This window comes from Choristoneura fumiferana, chromosome 20, assembly GCF_025370935.1.
Source record: "Choristoneura fumiferana chromosome 20, NRCan_CFum_1, whole genome shotgun sequence".
NCBI classification, from domain to species: domain Eukaryota; kingdom Metazoa; phylum Arthropoda; class Insecta; order Lepidoptera; family Tortricidae; genus Choristoneura; species Choristoneura fumiferana.
The window spans coordinates 11,287,170-11,312,392 of record NC_133491.1 but is presented as its reverse complement, the minus strand read 5'-3'; the positions used below and the strand labels follow the sequence as shown (position 1 = coordinate 11,312,392).

Here is a 25,223-nt window from a genome sequence, read left to right as displayed (position 1 = left end):
GTGTGTGAGCCGCCCACGACCGGTCAACGTTTTACTACAATTTATTATTTATTTTGTTTTACTATTTGTGATAGCTTTCTATTTTATTTTGAATAGCTACTATGACTTACAACGACTCAGAATTTTATAGATGAGATTTCAACAATTTTACTGAAAATAATTTATACTGAATGAATTTTTTCGTACGCATTTTATTGGTGATAAGTATGTTTTCCTTTATCGAAATCGGCCTTTATTCCATTTTATGATTTCATTGGTCGATTGTGATTACGTGAAACTCTGATTGGGTAACTCAATGTGGAGTACTTTTGTTGTCATTTTCGACAACTATGGCGGGCTTGTATTTTTTCAAGCTCAAATACGAAATGAGTAGTTATGTGCGCCGCTCAGGCGGCGACATTGACAGCGATTTGTCGAATATACTCGTTCGCCATTTTGTGAATGCTATGGAATTTCGTGTTAAGTAATCAACGCGAGATCATTTTGGTGAAATCCATAATCGGTGTAAGTTCAACTTCGCCAAGTGGCCGGAGTCGTATCGAAATTTAAATACTCGTGATTCATGTGTGGGAGTTGAAGTGTGCTCGAGTTTATCGCTCATTCTTCGCTTTATTGTTTCATTTGGTTTCGGATATGCGGGCATTTGACCTTCAGAAGTGCCCCAAATGTTTACGTGTTCAGTGTTTTTTTTCAGGTCTGTGTGTGATGACTGAGAATTGCGTCGTCGGTAAGCCTTCGCTGAAGCGGCATGAAGTTGCGAAGCCTATACATCTCCAGAGGCTGGAAGCCGCCCTGGACATCCGTCCATTCGTGAACCAGGTGGAACAGATCCTTAACTCTGACGGCGGCAGCGACAGCGACGATGACTCCGACGGGAAGTCTATGGGAAATGAAATGTCTAAAGGCGACAGGGTTGTGCATGGAGTTGTTACCACCAAGCAAGGTTAGTTGTTGAGCTGTATGTCTTTAACACAATGGTTAGGAATATTTTTTTATTTAAACAAATGTGTGCAAGTCATTTGTTATGTTTTACAGAACGCCAAGGTGATCGCCTCCGTCTCTACAACTTAACCTCTGTGGGAGAAGAGCGAGAGTGGCTCCGTAATGTCCTTCTGTCCTCAGAATCTGATACCAGCAGTGATGAGGATACTCCTGAAGGGAAACAGCTCAGAATAAAGCAATTGCTGAAAGAGAGGCATTACCATAACAAATATGCTAAGGAATATTATAAAGATCAAGGGGTAATTATAATTATTTCCTACATTTATAAAAAATAATAAACAGTGGTTCAAAAAAACTTCACTGGAAAAGATACTGTCAAATTATAAAAATAGAACAAGAAATTGAGTTTTGAAAAAAAAGAAGAGATTATGTTTCTGACTGTTAAAAAAGTCTATTGGTAAATTTTGTGAATAAAATAAACACAAACAATATAAAACACTTCATGAAAAATTGCTACATGAAAAAAGATGAATAGAAATTGTGTTCAGGAAAGAATGCAAAAAAAAAACTAGTTGCAAGGAAAAGTACATTCGGGAAACAATCTAAAAAAATCCCTAGCCTAAGAGCCGACTTGTGACATGTTAAACGGGCTTTTACAAAAAAAAGTGTACCCCTTTCTTCTTTTTTTGAAATTTTGGAAAAAATATGGTTTTTCCTACTCAGAATCCCCATTTTTTCATACAAAATATATTAGTCAGTTTTGTCACACCTGAGTGTATGAAAAAAACAAAGCAAAACTGTAATTTTTTTTTTGGGACATTTTTTAAACTATCAGAATCGATTGTGCTCTTGATTCTGAGTAGGAAAAACCATATTTATTCCAAAATTTTAAAAAAAAGGGTACACTTTTATTTGAAAACGCCCAAACCCATTTTTCACTGTTTAAGGGCCCTAGCAAATAAGTATTTGGTTTCTAAAAGTGTATTTGTCCCCTAGAACTCTCGCTACATGTACTATGGCGCGGGTCTGCTGTCCACGGTAGACCGGTACCCAGAGCGGCGCGTAAGCAGGCCCGTACCGCCGCCGACTGGGCGCGGGCGGCGGGGGCGGCCCAGCGAGCGGGGGAGGGGGGTGCAGAAAAGCAGGCGAGGCCGGAACAGGGAGGGCAGGGCTGAGGGTGTTGATATGGTGAGTTGAAAGGCTAGTTTCTTGTAAAATTCCTATTACTCTGTCTGTTAGGTTATCAGAAAAAGCTTTTGTCATTTAAACAACAAACAATACTGATATAGCCAGTTAAACTGCGCATTCACTGCATTGGAATCGGAGTGTACGCACCATACCGAGCGAGCGGATTTGTTGCTTTGTACATTACTATGGCACCAAAATAACGATCCAGTGCACGCAATACCATAGAAAATCATCATCATCCCAGCCTATATACGTCCCACTGCAGGGCACAGGCCTCCTCTCAGAATGAGAAGCTTGGGCAGTAGATCCCACGCGGGCCCAGTGCAGATTGGGAACTTAACACACACCATAGAATTGCTTCGCAGGTTTGTTTTGCAGGTTTGCTCACGATGTTTTCCTTCACCGTATAGCTTGTGGTAAATTTCAAATGTAATTCCGCATATGAATTTCGAAAAACTCAGAGGTGCGAGCCAGGGTTTGAACCCACGATCCTCTGCTTGAGAGGCCATAGGTCAAACCACTTGGCCACCACGGCTTACCACAGCACCATAAAAATCTATACACAGCAACAAATCCGTTTGCTCCGTAAGCTCCGATTCCGATGCAGTGGACGCGCAGCTTTATAGTTCCATGCGACGTCACGCCTGCCCACACCTTGTACTAAGGAGTGACATCACGGGCCTAAACTTCCGAACTGTGATGCGCTTCAAGTTTGTAACTTTTCGCCCAAATATCAGCCATCTTACTTTTCTCGCCAAAACTGCAAACAGTACATGCAAATGCGTCATGAAAGGATTAGATAGTAGTAAGATGGTAGTACCAATCCAAAAAGACTGCACCACTTAACAAAAACTTTCACACTAACAAAACACTTAGCAAAAGCTTTTTTTCTTTAGCAAAAGCTAACTAAGCTTTACTTAAGAAGAGCGTACTTGGAATGGCCCCAAAATATATAACAAATTACCGAGGGCTATGCATGATATTGACAACATATACGAATTTAAGAAAAAACTAAATTTTTTTTTTGCCGAAAAGGCGTACTCTCCATCAGGGAATTTTTAGAATATACTTAAATATATATATATCTATTTTGTTTTTAATATGTATGAATTAAAAAAATGAGTAAATAGGTTTAATATAAGGCAATAGTTGTATGCCTTGGTGGGGCACCACATAGTGATACTCAAAAAACATAATTTAAGACCAAATAAATGTTATCTATGTTGGACAAATGAATAAATGATTATGATTATGATTATGATTATGAAAAGAAGTTATTATTTGACTACTTTTTTGCAGCCTGACAGCATGGATTGGGAAGAACAACTGAGAAACATGAAAGAAGAAAAAGATGATGAATTTGCTATTGTAGAAAAACCTGGAGTCAGGTGAGACATACTAGAAACATTCATAATAAGGATAAAGTAGGTAAACCCCCCAGTAAGTATGTTGCAATAGATAACAACACGGATGGTTTGAGATATTTTATGACAATGACAAAGTAAGTCTACTAAAGAGTTGAGGTACTTTTAGCCGACCGGGAGTACCGGGACGGCTGCCCGGGGCGCCGGGCACTCCAGCTCAATTTAACCACTTATTTGAATACCTATTTTTATCGATCGAAGGGAAAACTAGATTCGGCGTATTTATTTTTATTACGCGTAAGTGTGAGTATGAGTATTCTTTTTTTTTTTTATGTCAAATAGCTTTAAAACGAGCATGTGGTCACCTGATGGTAAGTGATCACCGCCGCCCATGGACACCTCCAGCATTATTAGTACTGCGGGTGCGTTGTCGGCCTAAAAGGAGGCTAAATTGGGGGAGGGGAGTTGGGCGTCCGGATCTCCCACTCACCGTACGAAACACAGTAGCAAAACTACTATTTCACGCCGGTATTCTGCGGGAGTGTGGAACTAACCCGGTCGAGCCGGCCCATTCGTACTGCAGCCAGCAAGTGGTTACAGTAAAGCTCTACCACATAAAATGTTTATGTGTAACAAACACGGCCTGTCATTTGTATGGCATGTATCTAAGGGCCTACGCTAGCTGGCGTGGGCGCACGAAGCGGGCGGTGCGCCTGCGGGTGTGGGTGCAGGTTAAATCTGTCGCACGCAACACGTGCAGCAGGGATATTATGGATATAACATTTTGGATCTGGATATGGATATATGTTAAACATAACACCGGTTTCGGTTACGGTTACGGATGTTAAATTATCCGATAGTTTCGGTTTCGGTTGCGGATATTGGATTTTTTAGGAAGCGTAAATGTAAAATACAAATAATATAAATTACTCGACTTTAACTGTACCTAATAGTTAAGAGTCGTAAATTAGGACTATGCAATAGAAATAATAAACAATAGATGCAGAGGACGCGCGAGGCTGCAGGGCTACTACGAAACTCGAAACTCGAAGTTCGTGTCGTGCGGTCCCTCTGACACTTATACTATTTAATACGAGAGCGAGAGGGACGGTACGATACGAACTTTGAGTTTCGAGTTTCGTAGTAGTCCTGCTGTTCTGTCAGCTCGGCCGGGCAAAAACAAAAACCTGTCACAACATGTCGAATTTAGACTCCGCGTCTATCCGAAACTATCCGAAATTTTTATATCGGATTCGGTTACGGTTACGGATAGTTTTTTATTTCAGATATCCGATAGTTTCGGTTACGGATACAGAGCTCCATAACATCTCTGACGTGCAGTTAGCGCTGTTGATACTATTTTTCAATTTCCACCCGCTCTGTGCAAACCGCGTCAGCTAGCGTAGGGCCTAAAAAGGGCGCCAAACGGACACCTAGTTGGCTAAGACCGGCCCTGAATGGGGGTAAGCATTTGTGTTAGAACCAACAATCTTCCCAGGGGTCGCAAGAAACTGTCCACCCTCAAAACCCCGGAAGCCCTGACCGCCCGCCGTCGGAGGCACTGGCAGCTGCTGGTCAAAAAAGAGCTCGGAAAGGTGCAGCGGGCGAGGACGGCCACGCACAGGGAAGTCATGCTGCAGAGGAAACGGCTGGCCACGCTGTGCTGCAAGCATTGGCGGCATGTTGCTATGCAGGTGTGTGCATCTAGTAACTACATAAACTAGCAACAATTACCTTACTACTTGGCGACCACACGTGCCAGATACATGTGACATGTGGATCGTGCTCATGTATATTGTTCTTGAGTTGATCCAACGTGTTTGAGCATATTTAATTCAATATTGTTATCTCACCAGTCCCAAAAGAATATGAAAGAGACAGTATGGCGGTGCAAGCGGCTAAGCAGAGAGATGCAAGCGTACTGGAGGAGGTACGACCGCGCCGAGAGGGAAACGAGACGGCGAATGGAGCGAGAGGCCGAAGAACAGAGAAAGGTACTTTTTTCGATTTTAACTGACCATAAAAAAGTGGAGTGTGCTATTTCTTCATCTGTAGGTATACATATACTAATATTATAAAAAAAATAATGTCAATTGGAAATGAAAATGACATGATTTTTTATTGGTAACAAACAACAGGTGTTGGTCGTTACAAATGATTTTTAATTAATTGTATTACTATTATTATTGCACTATAGTGCGTTTGTTGATGGTTTTGAATAACCTATTCGGCAAATGTGACTTTTTTGCATTATAAAAAACCCACACCTATTTCAGATGGACGTGGAACTAATGGAGGCGAAACGGCAACGTCGCAAGCTGAACTTCCTCATAACGCAAACCGAGTTGTATGCTCACTTCATGCAGCGGAAACTGAATACTGGCGAAGACCCGGAAGGCACAGACCGGATACTGCGGCAGTTGGATGAGGACAGGGATCCTAGGCTCGCTGCCATTGATAATTACGACAGGTGGGGTATGAGAGGCTACTATAGTCTATGAGAACGTTTGTGGCAAGCAAATCTAGAAAATAAAACCTCAAAACGGCGCGAATTGCTCGCTCCCTTACCCTTACCAGCTTCAATCACACTCACTCTGTGGCCCATAAACTATCTCTATGCCAAAAATCACGTCGATCCGTCGCTCCGTTTCAACGTGACGAACGGACAAACATACAAACGCACAAACGTACAAACACACATTTTCGCATTCATAATTTAGTATGGATTTATCGGTAGCCGTTTATCGATTCCTAAAAGAATTCAAATTCAAATCATTTATTCAGTAAATGAAATGATGATGATGTTTTGTAGTATGTCTTGGTTAAGGTCGTTTGTCACGGTCAGCTAGGCACTACAGCGCCAGTAGATGACGTTAGTGTGCAAATTCCTCGTATTTTATTTTTTTTAGGAATGAAATCGTGGATATTTTTATAAAATAATGTACATACCGCCAATAGCGTGAAATTTGTGATATATCGTACCAAGTTTCAGATGTATTTTAATTTAGAAAATACTTTCACTTGATCGCTGCAGTTTCGACTGAGATATTTTCGCACACATGCTTGTAATTTGTTGTAAACAGAAGTCTTTGTTAATTTCGCTCTCATGTTCAAAGAGCAGATTGGCCTAGTTGCATAAGGCTAGAGTTTACCCTACCCACAGCTTAGGAAGTTCGGGTTCAAACCCGTTGTAAGATTTAGTTTTTTTTTGTTTTTTTTTTATTGTTCTTAGTTAATGATGTTAATATTTTTTGAAATGTGTAGCTAAAAATTTATAAGACCTAATTTAGGCACAAACATTTTTTTTTTAAATTTTAGGTAAATCTGAATATGCACAGCACAACTACAGTAAGTACTATGAGACTTATAATTCCTCACATCCACTCAAGGGTTGCTTGATAGAGATCCCTTCGAGGGATAAGTTCGCCTTTACAAAGTCAAGGAAACCGAATCACGTACCAGAGTGGAACCCAAGTGGAACCTTTTCATATTCAATTGCGCTGTGATTTCTTTGGCAGGTGTATGGGATGTCAACATGACATTAGTAGCACATAGGTTCCATCCTGGTACGTGACTCAGTTTCCTGGACCGTAACTCAACGATTGTTTATTTATTTTTATTTACAATACAGTTTACATACTATGAGATAATTAATTAGTCATAATCATTATCCCTATACATACCTACATACACAGGCCTCCTCTCACAATGAGGGCTTGGGCGTTATTTTCAACGCAGGCCCAGTGTGAATTGAAATATAGCGCACACCATTAATTATTTAGCAGGTGTCTGTACGTTTCTTCACGATATTTTGCTTCAACGAAAAACACGTGAAAATATGAAATTAGACTTGTTTATTTTTATTTCAAATTTAATTGATTGGGTAGTAATCGAAGGCTCTATTGAACAACAAATAAAAAAGTCCATCACTAAGTCAGTTTTTATTTTATTTATTTAAATCAGTCAATTAAATTAGCCCACATACAACCACTGCTGAGTGCCTCTTGCATTTTCACTCCACTTTTCCAGTCTTGTGCCAGTCTCAATACACAGCTTACCAGCCAACAATGTATGTTATAACAGTGTTTTCCACTCTGTAATTAAATATTGTATTATGAAAATAAAACATATTTTGAAGAAGCATATTTTGTCAAATGAACTTTTCTCTGAACTCCAAAATTACCGAGATATGAGGCTCAAAAGTTAGTCCGCTACCAGGGGCTGGGGAATTGGAAAAATAATTGGAAAAAAATCTGTCCTAAACACCTACGGTCATGGAAACTGAGACTTTAGGCCTCCCCTATATTTTCCCGTGCCTGCCTTGCCACGTTTGATAAGCGGGTTGGCGAGCACAGTATATGATGTGGGTTGCTTGGAAAACGCTGCTGCCCATCTTCTGATATTATCCCTCAGCCGATTCCTACGGTACCCACGGGGTGGTGGAAGTTGTATGTTGTACTCAGCCGCTACTGTACTTACTTTTTAATTTCCTTATAATGCGTCTTTTTCGAGACCAGAGTATTGATGCTTTATGTAATTTTTTTGCAAAGTTCGTGGCTTCATAGTTTCCAATGTGAATTATAATTCAGTTCAATACTTGAAAATATAACTGCATTCACATTATAGATTATAGATAATGATAATCTGGCCAATTTCGAGGACAAATTACGATAATTTAATTTAGGAAAAAATTACTCCATTAGTTTAAAATGTCATGACAACCAATGACAACAAACGAACAAAAAATTATGACTTGACGAATTTGACATTTGACTTGATGTTTTTTATTTTTATTTTATGGAAAAAGCCACAAGCCATGCAGCCTTTATCTGATTTTATCACTACTAATTTATAATCCGTTAATGCAATTTTCCGTACTTATTTGTTAATACGTTCATGTTATGTGATTTTCTTCCTAATTTCTGTCGGAAATCCAAAGAATTGGCAATGCATTTGTTCGTTGCACTTCAGTCTTTTGACTGACGGACTTTTTACCTATGGCCAGCAAAAATATTTAAAAAAAAAGTTAAACGAGCTTCAAAATGGTAATTATGTGATTTTGATCAGACAAATCAAACGAAATCTGGCAACGTCGCTTAGCATCGAATTGTCGGCGAGCTGACAACGTAGCTGAAACGCACACTACTAACCGAGCCGTTGGCGTACGATACTGTCGCCGTCCACTCACATATTGACAAAAAATTAACTAAAATAATCATCTAGATTAAGCTATTAATCAAAAGCTTTCTTTAGGTAAATAAAAAATGCCTCAAATAAAGAACAAACTAAACGTCAACAGATGTGATTTTAGTTTCAAATTATTCTTTCAAGCGCTCATGATTGTGTAAATATATTAGTATGGAAATCGTGCCGCCTTAAGATCGCGGATCGCGGTGGATGCGGAAAGCACAAGACCGGTCTGAGTGAAGAGCCTTGGGGGAGGCCTATGTCCAGCAGTGGACGTCTTTCGGCTGACATGATGATGATGATGATTCAGTAAATAGGCCGCAATGGGCACTTTTACACGTCATTTTTTAAACTACCAGCGCTTTCGGAAAGACCATCATTGCCAAGAAGAATGCGCCGCAAGAAACTAGGCAGAAAGTCATTTTTTCAAAATAAAATAATTACAAATAAAATACATTAAAACTACAGTATACAATTAAAGAATAAATTACAAACAAATAATAATACAGGAATGAACTATAGTGTCCAGTGGAGTGTTGTAGTTTATTTTACTAATACGCACGGGTAGTTGTATCGACGAATCTATATTATGTACATCACTGCTTTGAAAAAATCTCTTATCTCAAATTAATGTCAATAAAATTGACACTTGAAGTAATGTTCATAAAGTTCACTCAGAAAAGATAATCGATTAAGAGAGACGACCTTTTCTAAAAGTAGTGACGATATTTATGTTCCTTCTTTCTCCAACTAGCGAGGCGATGAAATCCCGCGCGTCGCGTAACGCTCGCGAAGCTTTCCGTACGGAGCGTGCGCGCGCGCGGCAGTTCGGGGTTGGGGCCGCGACCCCCGCGACCGACGCCTCCGACGACCTCAGCGCCCCAGCGACCCCCGCGGCGGCGCCGCGCGGCGACCACACGCAACCGGACATCTTCCAGGGAACGCTCAAAGGATACCAGTTGAAGGGGATGAACTGGCTAGCTAATCTTTATGATCAGGTTTCTAGTATTGATAGGATGGGCACATTCTGTATTATGATATGAAATGAAAAAAATTTATTCAACACACACATAATAGTTACAAACAAAAGTTATAAAAATAGCTGAAATACAAAATATGAAATAAAATATAAAATAATTATATAATATAATATAATAATATAATATTAGAAATTTATAATGTTAGTATTATAGTAAGGTATGAAGCTACAAGTACGGCGTCATCTGGAATGGTTAACGCGTGCGCATCTGTCATTTTGTATGACAATTCAAAGAATTTTTGATGAAATAGGTCTCAAACTAACGTTCGTGATCGTACCCATCACATCCATTATAGACCTCCAGTTTCTTCGGTAGGAAGCGGCCTGCATCTGGCTGGCTGGGCTGTTCTCCGCAATTCGACGTCTTAGACCCTGTCCAGACGGAGCGATTTGCGCGCGAGTGTCTACGCGCGAGTACCCTCGCGCTCAAAACGCTCTATTTGCACAGGGGCTTAGTGCGCCTATTTCGTGATTGAACTTTCGCATTATATTAGTAGGATTAACAAGGTCTGCTTCTCCGCAGGGCATCAGCGGCATCCTGGCTGATGAGATGGGTCTCGGCAAGACAGTGCAGTGCATAGCGTTCCTCTGCCACGTGGCGGAACGGTTGGGCGTGTGGGGACCGTTTTTAGTCGTGTCTCCTGCGTCGACGCTGCATAATTGGCAGCAGGAGTTGCAGCGGTTCGTGCCGGATTTCAAAGTGGTAAGTGAATCTGCGTTATTTATTGTATCTGGTTGCATACGTGAGACATCATTACGTGTGTTAGTGTAGGTCCAAAGCTGTAGTTTGTCACAGCATAAGCATCTTGTTCATCCAAACCCATACAAGAAACCAAAAATAGTTTTGAAATTATTTTAAAACGTAGTTAGTTTGAAATTATTTTAGTTAAAGGGGGGCGTGAAAAAATATTGACCTACGCCCTGGAGTGGGGTGTCGTCGTTTAGAGGTCGCCGAGTCGATAAATACGATTAACTTGAAATGTGTTAATAATGTTTGCCATTCCATTACTTATATATTATTAAAAAGTATCAATAAAAGTTTTTTTTTTGATCTTATGGTGTTAGGTTTTTTTTTTGCTTTTCACCCTACGAAAGCCTCTGTTCGCGAGTCCAACTCACACTCGTCCTATTTTTAAAGTTCTCCCAATAAAATCTATTACCCTTGACATCTCCCAGGTACCCTACTGGGGCAGTCCCAGCGAACGCAAAATCCTCCGTCAATTCTGGGAGCGCAAAGACCTCCACACCAGGCAAGCGGCGTTCCACGTCGTCGTGACCTCGTACCAGATAGTGGTCAGCGACCTCAAGTACCTCAACCGGGTGTCGTGGCAGTACATGATACTGGATGAAGCTCAGGCCATCAAGAGCTCTGCCAGCATGCGGTGGAAGCTGCTGCTTGGATTCAGCTGTAGGAACCGGCTGTTGCTGTCAGGTGAGTGCCTACCCCCGACTAGTTTTCCCCGCTCGACTAGCTACTCCCTCCGCCCGGACCACACCGCAACTACTAGCGACAACCACATTGTGTAGGCACCACAACGCAACTGCAAAATGCCGCAGCGACACTATTCACACGTAACCACCTTGACCGCATTTTAACGCTGCGACGTGGTGTGGTTGTGGTACGTGTGTAACAACCCTTAAATTTCCTTAATTTCTGCTAGAGAAAATTATCTACAAATACAAATATTATTTATTGCATTCCACAAATCAAGAATAATTTTATGCAGATACAAAATTTGATGTATGTAATCTACCTTGCCTTTTGATTTTTACAGTCACACTGTACTAATTTGTGGAATAAAGATTACTGTATCTTAATTGTATCCCATCCAAATAATCGTACATTTTAACAGTGACCATGATACATACATTAATACATAATGACGTAAACGCCAATTTTTCCAACACGTAAAGGTATAGTTTAGATTATAATAGTTTTGTATCCACTAAAATTGCACCGTAATAGGAGCTCCGCATAATGAACCGCTGATTCAAACATTGCGCTAGAACTTTAGAACTTTACTACTACGTTTCGTACGTGTAAGTTTCCCAAATTTTGTAACGTATATTTTATAATAGGGCAACCTTTTTGCGATGGCAATAAAAGACAATGTTTTCAGGCACGCCGATACAGAACAGTATGGCGGAGCTCTGGGCGTTGCTTCACTTCATAATGCCGACGCTCTTCGACTCGCACGACGAGTTCAACGAATGGTTCTCCAAGGATATAGAGAGCCATGCTGAGAACAAGAGCACTATCGATGAGAGTGAGTAATGGGACATGAGATATGCTATGAAAGGTTTTTTGAAACGATCAAGCTAGTGGGACACTTGTGTTGTCAGCACAGAAGGCTAAGATCGAATGCCTCCTTTTTCAATAATTTCATCGGTTTTTTTGTTGTTTAACAATAATTTAATGTGTTTTATTTCTTTCTTTCTTTAATATTTACAAAATAATCAAAGTTAATTATAAATGCTCACTTCTTTTCACACATATCAATGTTTTTACTAGTAACCATCTTTTATGTGTTTGCTGACATTAGGTGGTTGTGTGAGTGTGCTCCTTCTTTGACTTACTCACATATATAGTGGTCGTATTATTTATCGTAGAGCACCTGTCGCGACTCCACATGATACTGAAGCCATTCATGCTGCGACGAATAAAGAAGGACGTGGAAAACGAGCTGTCAGACAAGATAGAGATTATGGTGCACTGTCCACTCACGATACGGCAGAAACTACTGTACATAGGTAAGCAGAACTATTACAGCATCCGGTACTTATTACTCTTAAGGGAATAATAATTACATCGATGTTTCAGCCACATTGCAGTGGCCGTGGTCACGAGTACACTTAAGTGCCGGTTTGTTTAACAAAGCAAGTCTTTCGTCAAAGTAATTATTATTCGTTTTGTTAAGCGTGATAAGTGATAAGTCTCTGGTGCTGTAATAGTTCTAGGTAACCAGAAGTTCATAAAAAACCGGCCAAGAGCATGTCGGACACGCCCAAAATAGGGTTCCGTAGCCATTATGAAAAAATTAAGTAATATTTTTCTAAGGATTTCATATTTTATACGGAATCTTCCAAGTTTAGGTATATTTTATACCTTAGGCTTTACTCTTTACTCTTAGGACGGACAGACAGACAGACAGACAGACATGGCGAAACTATAAGGGTCCCGTTTTGCCATTTTGGCTCCGGAACCCTAAAAATGCCGAAACTATTTAGTCTTTTTTTTTTTTTACTTTGAAAATAAAGTATTGGGTTTTTTACTGAAGAATGAAAAAAAAAACATGGAAGCGAGAGCTTTTGCAGAGATACTTTTATGTTAATGACTGAAGTAGAAGTATTTTTCAGCGTTGAAACAGAAGATCAAAATCGAGGAGCTGCTTCACTTCACCGTGGGCACCGAGTCGGGGCACAACGTCGACAAAAACTTCACGTCCAACCTGATGAATCTAGTCATGCAGTTCAGGAAGGTATGCGGTATAACATCATTGACACTGATACCAGTCTAAGGCACAATCCACACAAGGGCACAAGGGTTTGAATCCACAATCAAATGATGCCATAGCTCATAGCTTGAGAGTCCATAGCTCAAACCACTAGGCCATCACAGCTTGATCTCAAGCCTATCAAACTGGTTTACCTAGCTCCGGGGAGGTTGGTGCAGCCGGGTTTCGCGGCACTGTCTGAGCCTGCCCTTCCCAGCAAGGCTCGGATAACGGTTAAATTTCCATTCTCCCTTAACGCACCGAGAGGCTTTATTACGACATGGATTCAAATACAATTTGAGTAGAAAGAACAAGATGGGCACTACACTATGGAGATGTTGTAATCGTGATGAATGCTCTGCTACAAATATAAATATGTAAATTAAACCAAGTGATCCGTGAAAATAGAAAACATACCTGCCAGGAAGATATGAAAGGACATACATGGAAGTGGTCGTTTGGGGAAAGAGACATTCGATGAATATGTCGTATGGGGAAGTGGACAATAGGGGAATGGACGTTAAAGGCAATAGACCTAACAGACCGACTGGACGTTCCAGTAAAAGGACTTAACGCACCGAGAGGAAATTTCCAAACCGTTATCATGTACTTGGCGCAAAACCTTTTCATTTTGGTTTTGTTCGCGAAACCGTTATTTTGAAACCGGTTTTGAAGGGAACATTTCCATAAAGTTCTTGTTAGATTAACCGGTTTAGAACAATAAAAACCGGTTTATCCCGGCGCAAGATAAACGTCGCCGCCCGCCGCCGGCCGGCCAGCTGTCACTCGTCGAATAAACCGGTTTATTTAGGTTATAGTTAAGTTCTTCAAAACGTTCGCGTTCCTTTGAAAGTTCGGAGTTAAACCAAAATAAACCGGTATTTACCGCTATTTTATAAACCGGTTCCGAGCCTTGCTTCCCAGTCGTCCATGATAGATTTTTCCCGACGGCACACCGCCATCACCTATAAAGCACCTCATACAAAATTTAAAAGCAAGGACCTTGTCTTTGGCCTTTAAGGTGACTGAATCCAAAAAAACCGTTTTCCCACCAGGTCTGCAATCACCCCGAGCTGTTCGAGCGCCGGGACGTCCGCTCCCCTTTCGCCATGCAAGTCGATGACTACCACATACCCAAGCTACTCGCCGATGATGGCATTCTAATACGCTCCGTGCCCTCCAAGCGGCATTTACTTTACAACCGACTGTCTGTATTGGCGCCAGAGTATGTGCACAAGGGCGGCGGCGTCTTTGGGTTCCTGAGGCTCATTGATGTGTCGCCCATGGAGCTTTATAGGGTCATGGTGTGCGGGTGGTTGTGTGCGTAAGTATTTTTTCCATCATCATACCAGCCGTAGGACGTCCACTGTTGGACATAGATCTCCAGTTGCTTCGATTGGAAGCGGCCTGTATCCACTGTGAGCCTGTAGCTTTAAGCAGTCCGTCCGTCTCGTTGGTGGATGTCCTACGCTGGGTTTACCGATCAGCTGTTTCCATTCGAGAAGTTTTCAGCCGCAAGGGCCAGCTGTTCTCCGTGCTATATGGCCTGCCCATTGCTACTTTAACGAGCTAATTCGCTTGACTATGTCGGTGACCCTCGCGTTCTTCTACGTATCTCCTCATTTCGGCCAATAGTTAAAAGAAAAGCCATTAAGTAAATCTTCAATGTCAATAGACGTCCCGTTTGCGGACGACAATAACTGACCCTATTTGTGTGTTTTTCATGTATGTTAGCATATTATGTTGTCAGAAAATCCTTATAAAAACTCGCTATAAAAATGTCATAAGTTATGAACTTCTTCCAGCATACAACATATAGAACAATGCTTAGAGAAGTTCGAAAAACTACGTCACCGACATTTCTGGTGGCTACGGAACACTCGAGCCGAAGTCAAAGCGGAATTCGCGGAAGTCGAAGAGCCGCCGAATGCCGACTACTACGAGGATGTCGGCAGCAAAGATAGACTGCTGATATGCCCCGATGGAGATGTGCTGCGACAGAGGAGGAGTGATAGTTTGTTGTGGAGAGGTTTGCTGTTCACTGATCCGCTATGGACGCGAGGTAAACGCGTTTTTTAATATGAGACGCCAGTCAGACAGATGGACCATCAGCCAAATATGTGGTCTAGGTCTACCACCCTAAAGTTGATCGTTTGCATGTCACAAAACAATAATGCCAATAGACGTGTCTGTCAACTTGAAAGTTCGGCTTAGCGACATATTCATTTGACGGGAACTTGTTTCAAAATTGATAGACCACTTATTTGGCTGATGGTACCTATAATAACAGAATATGTGACATACATTTCAGACAATGAGACATATACTGAAATATGATAAACGTTTTTTCGGGGACAAAAACAATACAACGAAAAGAATTTTGACCCATTTGTAATAGTCATCAGTTTATTTCCTTATAAGTAAAGTACTATTGACTCATTTCTGCACTAACTGTATGCAGTTGTTTGCTCAAATAGTTATTTTATGGGTGACCGCTACAAGAATGCAGTCATCTTGTGCCAGCATTGTCTTTGGAAAGAATTAGCTATATTTTAGTGGTGGTCGCGTATACTTGCATTTTTAATTATAGTTTATTATTTCCATGGTAGTTGGTCCATTCTACACGCACACGGAGCATATTATACATTATATGGCGGAGACGATAGAACATAGAAACATGAGGAGCAGGAATCTGAGGAATCGAGACGATCAGGTAAAAACAACAAATGTATTTATTAATTTACTTTAGAGTAAAGAAATTCTCGTATTATTTCTGTTATAGGTATTTGACGGAATGATATGAACTATATAATTATCAACTCTAATCACTGACTCTGTTAACAACTAGACATCTTCCTTCCTAGTCTGCCATGCTGAGTGAGATAAAGACGGAAGACGGCGGTTTAGTCTCCGTACCGACAGCCGAAGTAACAGAGTTCCCGCACGAAGAGCGAGCGCCGGTCGTGTACCGAGACGAGCCGACGGCGCTGCCGGCGTTCTTGTGCACTGCACAGCCCAAGGTTAGTAATAACCACGTTATTGCCGTTACCCGCGACTCTGTTCGCGTAGAATTCGGTTATCGCTATCCCGCAGGAACTATGCAATTTTCCGGGATAAAAACTATCCTATGTCAATGTCCTTCCCCGGAACTCAAACTATATGTATACCGAATTTCATCTAAATCGTGATGAGGTAACAAACAAATAGACTTACAAACTTTTTTATTTATAGTATTAGTGGGATATATTTGCGCAAGCATAAACCATCAAAATCAGCAGTTGAATTGAAATTCCCAGATTTTATTAAAATTAAATAATTACATATTTTTTTTTAATTAAATTTATTTTAAGTAGATTATTTCTTCTCTGTCAATTCGTCAGTACTTAAGTGAACTCTGTGCGGGCATTCTGCTATTATTTGTACCTACACTACTATTATCGGCGAGAACCTGTAATTGGCTCTCTGTGTGTATCTTTAATCTGTATCTTTTAAGCTGTTGGTTCTCCAGAATAAATAAATAATGTTAGTGGGATATATCTGCGCAAATAAACCATCAGAACCAGCAGATGCATTGAACGGGAATTTCAATTTTATTAAATTAGAATATATATATTTTTTAAATCAGAGTCAGTTTTTAGCTTGTTTTGCTTGTTGATTTTAAGGCACGAAAGTATCCATTGACCGATAGTTTGCACCACATCAATCGATCGACGTCGAACAGCACAGATCGGCTGTTCGATATCGATCGTTTATCGATATCGATCCATGATCGATCGATTGATGTGGCGACATCCTTAGTGTTCGCCTTTTTGCAGGTGTGCGCATGCCCTTGCGCGCCGTTCGCTTCGTCGCGCGGTTTCGCGTACCACAACACGCGGCACGCGCACTGCGAGAGCGCGGCCGGGGCTGCGGTCGCCGCGCGCCTCGTGGCCGCCGCGCGCCCGCCCCGCGGCTGGGCGCCGCTGCAAGTTCCAGGTACAATATTATAGCCACTTATCTCCCAACAATACAGGTATACAGTCAAGGGCAAAGATATCGACACGGCCAAAGTTAAATATGTATACACGACTTTATGCACTTAACATTAAGGCCGTTTATACAAATTTTTGCAACTTTGGCCGTGTCGATATCTTTGCCCTTGACTGTACAAATCTGTGAGGCTACTACGAAATTCCAAAATCGAAGTTCGTATCGAGGGTAAAAATATGTATACAGCTATAGCATCAAATATATGTATACAACATCAACAACCTTATGTTTAGAGACATAAAGGTGTATAGATATTTTTGACGTCTTGGTCTATTTATGGCCTTGACTGCACTGTCCCTCTCACACTCGTATTTAATAATATAGCGGTTAGCGGGATGGCAAGATTTGACCCCAATTGTGGTAGTAGACAAACATCGTACCGCACCGCGTAGTACCGCTCTGACGCCAAAGGACAACCATGACCATAAGATATCTCGTCTAGAAACACCACAAGTACGGCAGATGTAGGAGTTCCCTGAAGCGGAGGTCTTCGATTCGGCCTTATTTCGTTGTTGACCATTGTAGCAAAAATAAGATTAAGTTCTAAGCAAACTATCCCGCCAACCGCGAGTTTAAGGTCCTTAATGACCTCGAGATCGCGGGTGAGCAAAGAAATTATTTTAGTTCATTGATATGGCCCTCCGCAAAGTAACGCATGATTCAATATACAACCTGTTATTCACAGATAAGAACCAGCTAGTAAGCGATGCGGGAAAGCTGACTGTGTTGGATTCACTGCTGAAAAGACTGAAAGAGAGAGGACACAGGGTGCTCATTTACAGTCAGATGACGAAAATGATCGACTTACTAGAGGTATGTCTTATGAATAGAAAACGTTGCTTACCATCCGTGATATTCTTATCACAGACTCCTTGAACTCACACTTAGGCTTATTTCTTCTACATAATATCATCATCATCATCGGCCTATCTTAGTCCACTGCTGGACATAGGCCTCTCCAGTTGCACGCCACTGAGCACAATCCTCGGCCAGTCTCATCCAGTTCTCGCCAGCTAACCTGCGAAGATCATCGCTCCACCTAGTCTGAGGGCGTCCTACGCCACGCTTGCCGATTCGCGGTCTCTACATAATATACCGAGCGGCAAAACATCTGGCCCTCAAATGTATGCAGAATCGGTAATTTTGTATGAAGGGTGGGCCAAATTTTGTGCCGCTGAGTATATTTTATTTGTTTTGCAGGAATACATGTGGCACAGAAAACACAAATACATGCGGTTAGACGGGTCGAGCAAAATCTCCGCCCGACGCGACATGGTTGCTGATTTCCAAGTATGTGACACTTCCTATTCTAAACATTTAAGTTTGTAAAACTATTTACTTTGCCGATACATCAATGTGGACCCAGACTTTATTTATGTTAACCAGACTTCAAAGCAGCCAACACTTTTGCTATTCTTTACCCATTTCTCTCCAAAACTTGTCTGGATCAAATGCACAACATTAGGTACATAAAAAAGTGGTAAAAATGGTGCATACATTATTTAGACGATTTTTTAATCACTACATTGTAAATATTACACAGTCAGTGTTTGGACATCAGTGGAAATTAGTTTTATTGTATGTGCCAGGCGCGGACCGATATCTTCGTGTTTCTACTGTCCACGCGTGCTGGCGGGCTCGGGATCAACCTCACTGCCGCTGATACTGTAAGTAATTAACTGACTTGAAAAAACGGAGATTCTTTTTCCGTTTGAATTTTTTTATGATTTAGTATATTTATCGACAACTTCAACAATCGTGGTTAGAAAGAGTTTTTTTTTTATGTAAGTGTTTTAAACAGGTGCTCCCGAAAGGATTCCTGAAATATATTTTCAAAATCGGTGCTTAAAAATTGTAATATTATTCACATTTGACCTCATTATTATCAATAATCGTCCATTTTTATATTTACTACCTTTATCCCGCGGAAAAATAAAACTCTATCCCGTGGAAATATCGAAAATCCCTTCGTGCACCTCAATGATCCTAAAAGAATATATCTGCCAAATTTTCAAGTTGCTTGTTGTTTAGGCTGTGCATTGTCTGTCAGTTAGTAGGTTAGTCAAGGAACCCTTTTATAGGTATAGATTTGTGCAGCCCCGCCATGTAATGACACTCGCACTATACTTCTCGCACTGTCTAAAATAAGCCTTATGGTCAGTTTGTTTTTGGAATAGTTTGTTAATAAATACATGGCGACACTATCCCAGAGGTTACTTAATATCTCTAGAAAGTTTCTTCTAGTTTACTAGGTATGCAGAAGAAGTAGAACATTCATTATATATTTGGTACTACTAAAGGGTTAATTTAATTATAAACACAACTAATGAACTAAAATAATTTCCTTGCTCACCCGCGACCTTACGATAGCTAAGCTTATGCATATATTATATATTATGTTTTTGCTAATTTCAGCAATGGTAGTTAATAAAACATGCCTTGACAGTAAATAAATAAAAATCAAGGTAGTTTTGAAGGACGGTTAAAAAAAATATTAATAATTTGTGGGTAGTTTTGTTTTGTTTCATAAAATATATGTGGGTACTTGGGGAGTTACAGTGACAAATTAAAACGGTGGTTGTGGTTCGTTAGACTAACAACTGGTAGCATGGTGTACGGTTGTGTCACTTTGAAGATGAGCTCTGGTTGAGTTCGAAACGCGTCAGTGTAGTGTGGTGGTGGTGATAGATGGGTTTGTGTGATTTGTGTGTGTTGTTACAGTGTGGAGGTGGAGGAACTGCATGAACACGCATATATTTGCATAAGCTTAGCTATCGTAAGGTCGCGGGTGAGCAAGGAAATTCTTTTAGTTCATTGATATGGACCTCCGCAAAGTAACGCCTGATTCAATAAATTATAAACACAAATGTCGCCAACCAACCTTGTGTATAATTGACATGTGTTTCACTCACTAGGTGATATTCTACGACTCAGATTGGAACCCGACGGTGGACCAGCAGGCGATGGACCGCGCACACAGACTCGGCCAGACCAAGCAAGTCACCGTGTACCGTCTCATCTGCAAAGGGACCATCGAGGAGAGGATAATGCAACGCGCTAGGGAAAAGAGCGAGGTAAAACACCCCGCGGACCCAGGGGGGGCTACTACGAAATTCGAAAGTCGAAGTTCGTAGTTTGTATCGTACCCGTCCCTCTTACTCTCGTATTACATAATGTAAGTGTCAGCGGGACGGCAAGATACGAAGTTTCAATTTTGCACTTCGTAGTATAGGGCCAGGCAAGGCTTTTTATGATATACCCTTCCCTTTTGATGATTCGTTATTCTCTTATCAGATTCAAAGGATGGTGATAAGCGGCGGTAATTTCAAACCAGACACGCTGAAGCCAAAGGAAGTAGTCTCGTTGTTGTTGGACGATGAAGAAATTGAACTCAAATGTAAGTAAACTTAATACTTGATTTGAAAGCTTAATACTCGAGTGTAACAATAACGACTGAAAATTAAATGAAGGCGCCACTCTGCGCGAATTTGTTATTTTTGACGTAAAATGATTGGAGGCATTTTTTTTAAATAAGAACTAGTTTTACTTGAACTGTGTGTGTAAAAGTTTTGCGATGTTTCTCAGATCGGCAAAAGTCTGAAGAAAAGAAACAAGAAGAAAGAGAGCGGAAACGGAAGTCAGCCGCTCTACCTCCCGTGAGTACATTAAGCCGTTTTATAGGTTAAAACATAATCGTAAATTTAAAAAAAAATTTAAAACGCAGTAGCAGCAGCTTTATGCTAAAATGAGAGTACTATTTTATAACGTTTACTGCCAAAGCAACCATTACTCAAATGTCATAGTGTGAGATCGTTCTTACCTATGTTTAGCTCTTGGTGGTCCATGAAGAAACTACCAGCCTTTACAACATAACGAAAGTCTGCTTCTCGCGGACTCTTGGTGGCCCATGAGGGGGTGTGGCGATTTGTGACAAAATTAAAATTGCATTTTTCATTGTAACAAATGTCACAAGGGGGGGAGGGGAGGGTCTTAAATGATTAAAATTGAAGTGGCGTTATTCCTGGATTGGCATTAAAGTGTCGTAACGTCGCAGCAACCAGCGCCGGTGGCGATGGCGACCGCGGCGCCGCTGGCGAAGCGCTCGCGCGAGTCAGGCTCCGAGCCCGGCAGCCCGCTGCGCGTCGACGACGACGAGCCGCGCCGCTCGCCGCCGCAGGTGCACCCGCACGCGCACATACGTTAGTACACACATCTTTTCGTTAAGCCGAGTTTAGACTTGCGAGAAAAATCGTGCTAGTTGCGTTACATTACGGCGCTCGATTGACCACTACAAACTCGTTGGCATTACGGCCTCGCAATGTAATGCAACTTGCAAGATTTTTCTCGCAAGTCTAAACTCAGCTTTAGCCCTATAGCGATTAAATGCGAGCACTGAAACCGCTTGCGATTAATTGCACTGTGCTAAGTCTATCGCCTAGTGCTCATCAGTTATCGAGACTACTACACGAAAGAGACAAGGGTAGAGTAGGGTGGTGAGAAAAATTTACAAAATGCATAATTCATCATTCTCAAAATACATTATATATAATGGATTTTTCTCCGAAATTGTCATCTTTACAGGATTTTTTATATTTTATTATATTACCATTTTAAACCCCAGCCGCAGGACGTCCACTGTTGAGCATAGGCCTCCCCTAAAAACGAGCCTACTCCTTTCTTAAAAGGTCTGCAATGCATCCGTAACTCAACTCATATTGTGAGTGTCCACGGGCGGCGGTGATTGCTTTCCATCAGGTGACCCGCCTGCTCGTTTTCCCACTATATAAAAAAAACGTATGAGATCACTTTTGAGAATAGCTCGAACGACTGGCGGCTTCATTTTCAGAGTTGATTTAAAGGTATTCAATAATAAACTAGGATTGACATTTATTGTTAATAATTTATTAAAATATCCAATTAATAAGGTATCCTCGTTTTATTTTATAAATAAAATGATTACAAGATTTGGTGGCAAAAACATCAACCCGAACAGCTTACAAAAAATAGCTGAAAAAGTGTATTTTGGCGGGAATAGAAAATGAAAACAAATACTTATACCGTTTATACCTAAAACGAGTGTTTGTTTTTTTTTTTCATTCAAATAAGTGTTATTGTTTCGGATATGAGTTCATCACCAAGTGACATGGTATTATTTCCTTGGATTTATTTGAGAAAAGCACTATACAGTACGATTACTTGGAGTTAACACTGACAGATGGGCGTGCCTTCAGTCAATTTTCAACTTTGGCGTCATACAAATAAAATAGTTTTTACATAATCTGTAAACGTGGGTAGCGGTATACTAAAAATTGCTTTATTTGTATGACGTCTAAGTTGAAAATTGACTGAAGGCACGCCCATCTGTCAAGTGTTAACTCGAATTAATCAAACTGTACAAGCCTCGTCCGCGAACAGGGATTGTCGGCCTCGTATCTCTAGATGGCCTCGTTTACACTCGGCCATTTATAACTACTCGGCCGGCAATCCCCTGTTTCGCGAAATTTGCAGTAATGTACTATTATGTTTGTAGCGTTCTCGCCAGTGGGCCGCGCGGCGTCCTGGTCGGCGACGCGTTGCACGCGCGGCGCGCGGCGCGGCCGGCCGCGCGGGGTGCGCCACGCCGCGCGACAGCCGCGACCGCCGCCCGGGACGCCCGGGACCTCTGCTGACGCCGTCGCTGGTCAGTACCGTCTACACATGGCTAATGTAGATTGCGAGGAGTGATCTGATTCACTAAATCATTTGAAGCCAATAAGGGATTCGAATCCGCTTAAGGATCTGACTCTTTTGTTTTAATCTTTAGATCCGAATTTGCCCATTTCTATTATTATGCTAAAGTAGCGTTCATACCAGCTAATCAGTGCGAATTTAGAGCCTGTTTCACTGTTTCTGGTATGTATGTGATAGTTTCTGTTTATTTGAGGAAAATAAACAGTGACCTGAAGTACAGCAATTTTTTACAAATGTCAACTCATCAGGAAATAGGAATTCATCAGGAATTTATGATGTAGTCGTTTGCCTTCGTGACCCGAGGAGCGAGAGGTCCCGATTCCCATCCCATTAAATGCAAACTTTTCTATCATGACCACGAATATTTGTACTTGGGTTACGAAAAGTTGTCCACATAGTTTTTAAAACTGGTTTCCTGGGTTACAGGCGATGCCTAGATTAGAATTCCTGCTAAGTGTTGCTACCTATCCTGTTTTACCTGTAATGTTTTTTTGTAACTGTTTACCTGTAGGTGCTGCGATGCTGGAGTCGTCCGCGCCGCTGGAGTCGAGCTCGGCGAGCGTGCGCGCGCGTCGCGGGCCGGGGCGGCCGCGGCTGCGCGGTGCGGCGCGCGCGCCCCCGCGGCCCGCCGCGCCGCCCGCGCCGCGCGCCCGAGCCGCTGCTGGTGCCGCTGGCGCCGCCGCCGCCGCCCTACCTCTAGCGTGAGTGCTCTGCTGTGGAACATAGAAACCGTGTTATTTTTGATTATCGTTAATTTTTAGAAAAACAGGCCAAATGAAGTTAGTCTCTCTAACTGTTACTGTTTAAAAGATAATCAAGAATTACGATAATTGAAAACAGTAAAACATTGTGTAAAGGTTCTTAATTAATGACTTTTTTAAAGTCCGTAACTAATCCGTTTTTAGTTCACACATGTAATGTAACAAAAGAAGGTTAAATAAGCGAGTTTTTTTTTTTTTTTCTTTTTGTGACAGGGCTATGTCAATAGTGAAATTTGTTAATTTTACAATTTGACCTTTAGATTTTTTATTTATTTATTTTAGAAATGACCGTGAAATAAAAGATCTTTATTCTCGAAAAAAAAAAAGATTTTTGTATGACCTAAAAGTTAATTAACAGATAGTATATATCAATGAACTGAGCCGTCTGTCGAAATTTACGGAAATCAAGAAAAACACGTTGCATAAGCCGAGATGATGATCAGTTTGGCGCTGGTTGCAGCCAATGGCTTTATCGGAATTTTCGAAACAAAAACTAGTATAAACGCCTTTGATGCCATAAGTACACTTTAGACATGGACCAACATCAGTAAAAAATGTAAATAACATTTATTGCGAAGTTTTTTTTTAACATAAAACAGACCGTGAACTCCTATCTCACCTGACTTTAAGTGCAGATGAAGTCAAAGGTGTATCTCGCTGGCTCAGTGACAGCCTAAACTAAACTTAAAAACCTATCCAGTCTTGAGTAGTTGATCTGATTGCGTTTGCGTTTCCCTATTCTAAATTATTTCCTTTATTGTTTCAGAAGATAGGAAAACCAATTTGTGGCGCGTACGGACACCCACCTAGTGCAATGTGTTAAGATATTATAATTAATTATACAAAACGGCCCCAGAACCGCTCACAATGAACATCTATTGTATTTTACCAACAGTAAATGTGCAAATTGTTCTAGCTAGATAGTTATCTTAAATGTATGTTTCATGGAACTGTATTTAAGTGGATGCAGCCTTGCCTGTTATGAACACTTTGCCCAATAGATATTTGGCTAATTTTGACAGTTTACTTTAGGGAGCCTGTGCCACATATGGCCACGAGGTTATGTTTAACAGAAGCTATAATGGGAAATTGTGCGAATTTAATTTAGACACAGGCGGCCGATAGAAGTAGTGTAGCATCAACCAAATATGTGGTATACCATCCTTAAGTTGTTAACTACCCTAAAGTTGATAATCGTTTGCATTTCATAAAGCAATCATGCCAACGTGTCTGTCAACTTGAAAGTTCGACTTTAGCGACATATTCATTTGATAGGAACTTGTTTAAAAATTGATAGACCACTTATTTGGCTGATGGTACATCCTAGGGCAAGAGTATATCGACTCAAAATAATAACCAATTTTAATGTAGCCCTTCCAGAAGTTTAATGAAGTCTAAATCAAATTTGGGTACTATTTTGAGTTGATATACTCTTGATCTAAGAGTGCGATGTTTTCGACAAAATGTGCAGGGGGCTAATTCAGAAATT

The 25,223-nt window shown here is 41.0% G+C and overlaps 1 protein-coding gene and 1 long non-coding RNA gene across 2 annotated transcripts; one reads left to right on the top strand and one right to left on the bottom strand.

The window, feature by feature from the left end:
- Positions 1-327: 327 nt before the first annotated feature.
- On the top strand, positions 328-25,055 carry LOC141439248 (chromatin-remodeling ATPase INO80-like). Its single transcript, XM_074103481.1, is given in 30 exon segments — positions 328-504; positions 695-943; positions 1,036-1,241; positions 1,939-2,130; positions 3,430-3,518; positions 4,993-5,188; positions 5,351-5,488; positions 5,771-5,964; positions 9,436-9,679; positions 10,244-10,423; positions 10,897-11,152; positions 11,841-11,987; positions 12,331-12,471; positions 13,078-13,199; positions 14,270-14,538; positions 15,020-15,276; positions 15,824-15,927; positions 16,079-16,234; positions 17,030-17,189; positions 17,929-18,056; positions 18,444-18,533; positions 18,833-18,910; positions 20,159-20,317; positions 20,538-20,640; positions 20,829-20,899; positions 21,298-21,442; positions 22,774-22,923; positions 23,485-23,588; positions 23,590-23,674; positions 24,501-25,055. Coding segments are annotated over 28 exon segments (4,401 nt in total). The 5' UTR covers positions 328-504; positions 695-705; the 3' UTR covers position 23,674; positions 24,501-25,055.
- Positions 7,421-8,868, bottom strand: LOC141439249 (uncharacterized). Its single transcript, XR_012452577.1, has 2 exons — positions 7,974-8,868; positions 7,421-7,588 (listed from the first exon to the last, which is right to left on the bottom strand). It is a non-coding gene; the product is annotated as an uncharacterized lncRNA (long non-coding RNA).
- Positions 25,056-25,223: the final 168 nt, after the last annotated feature.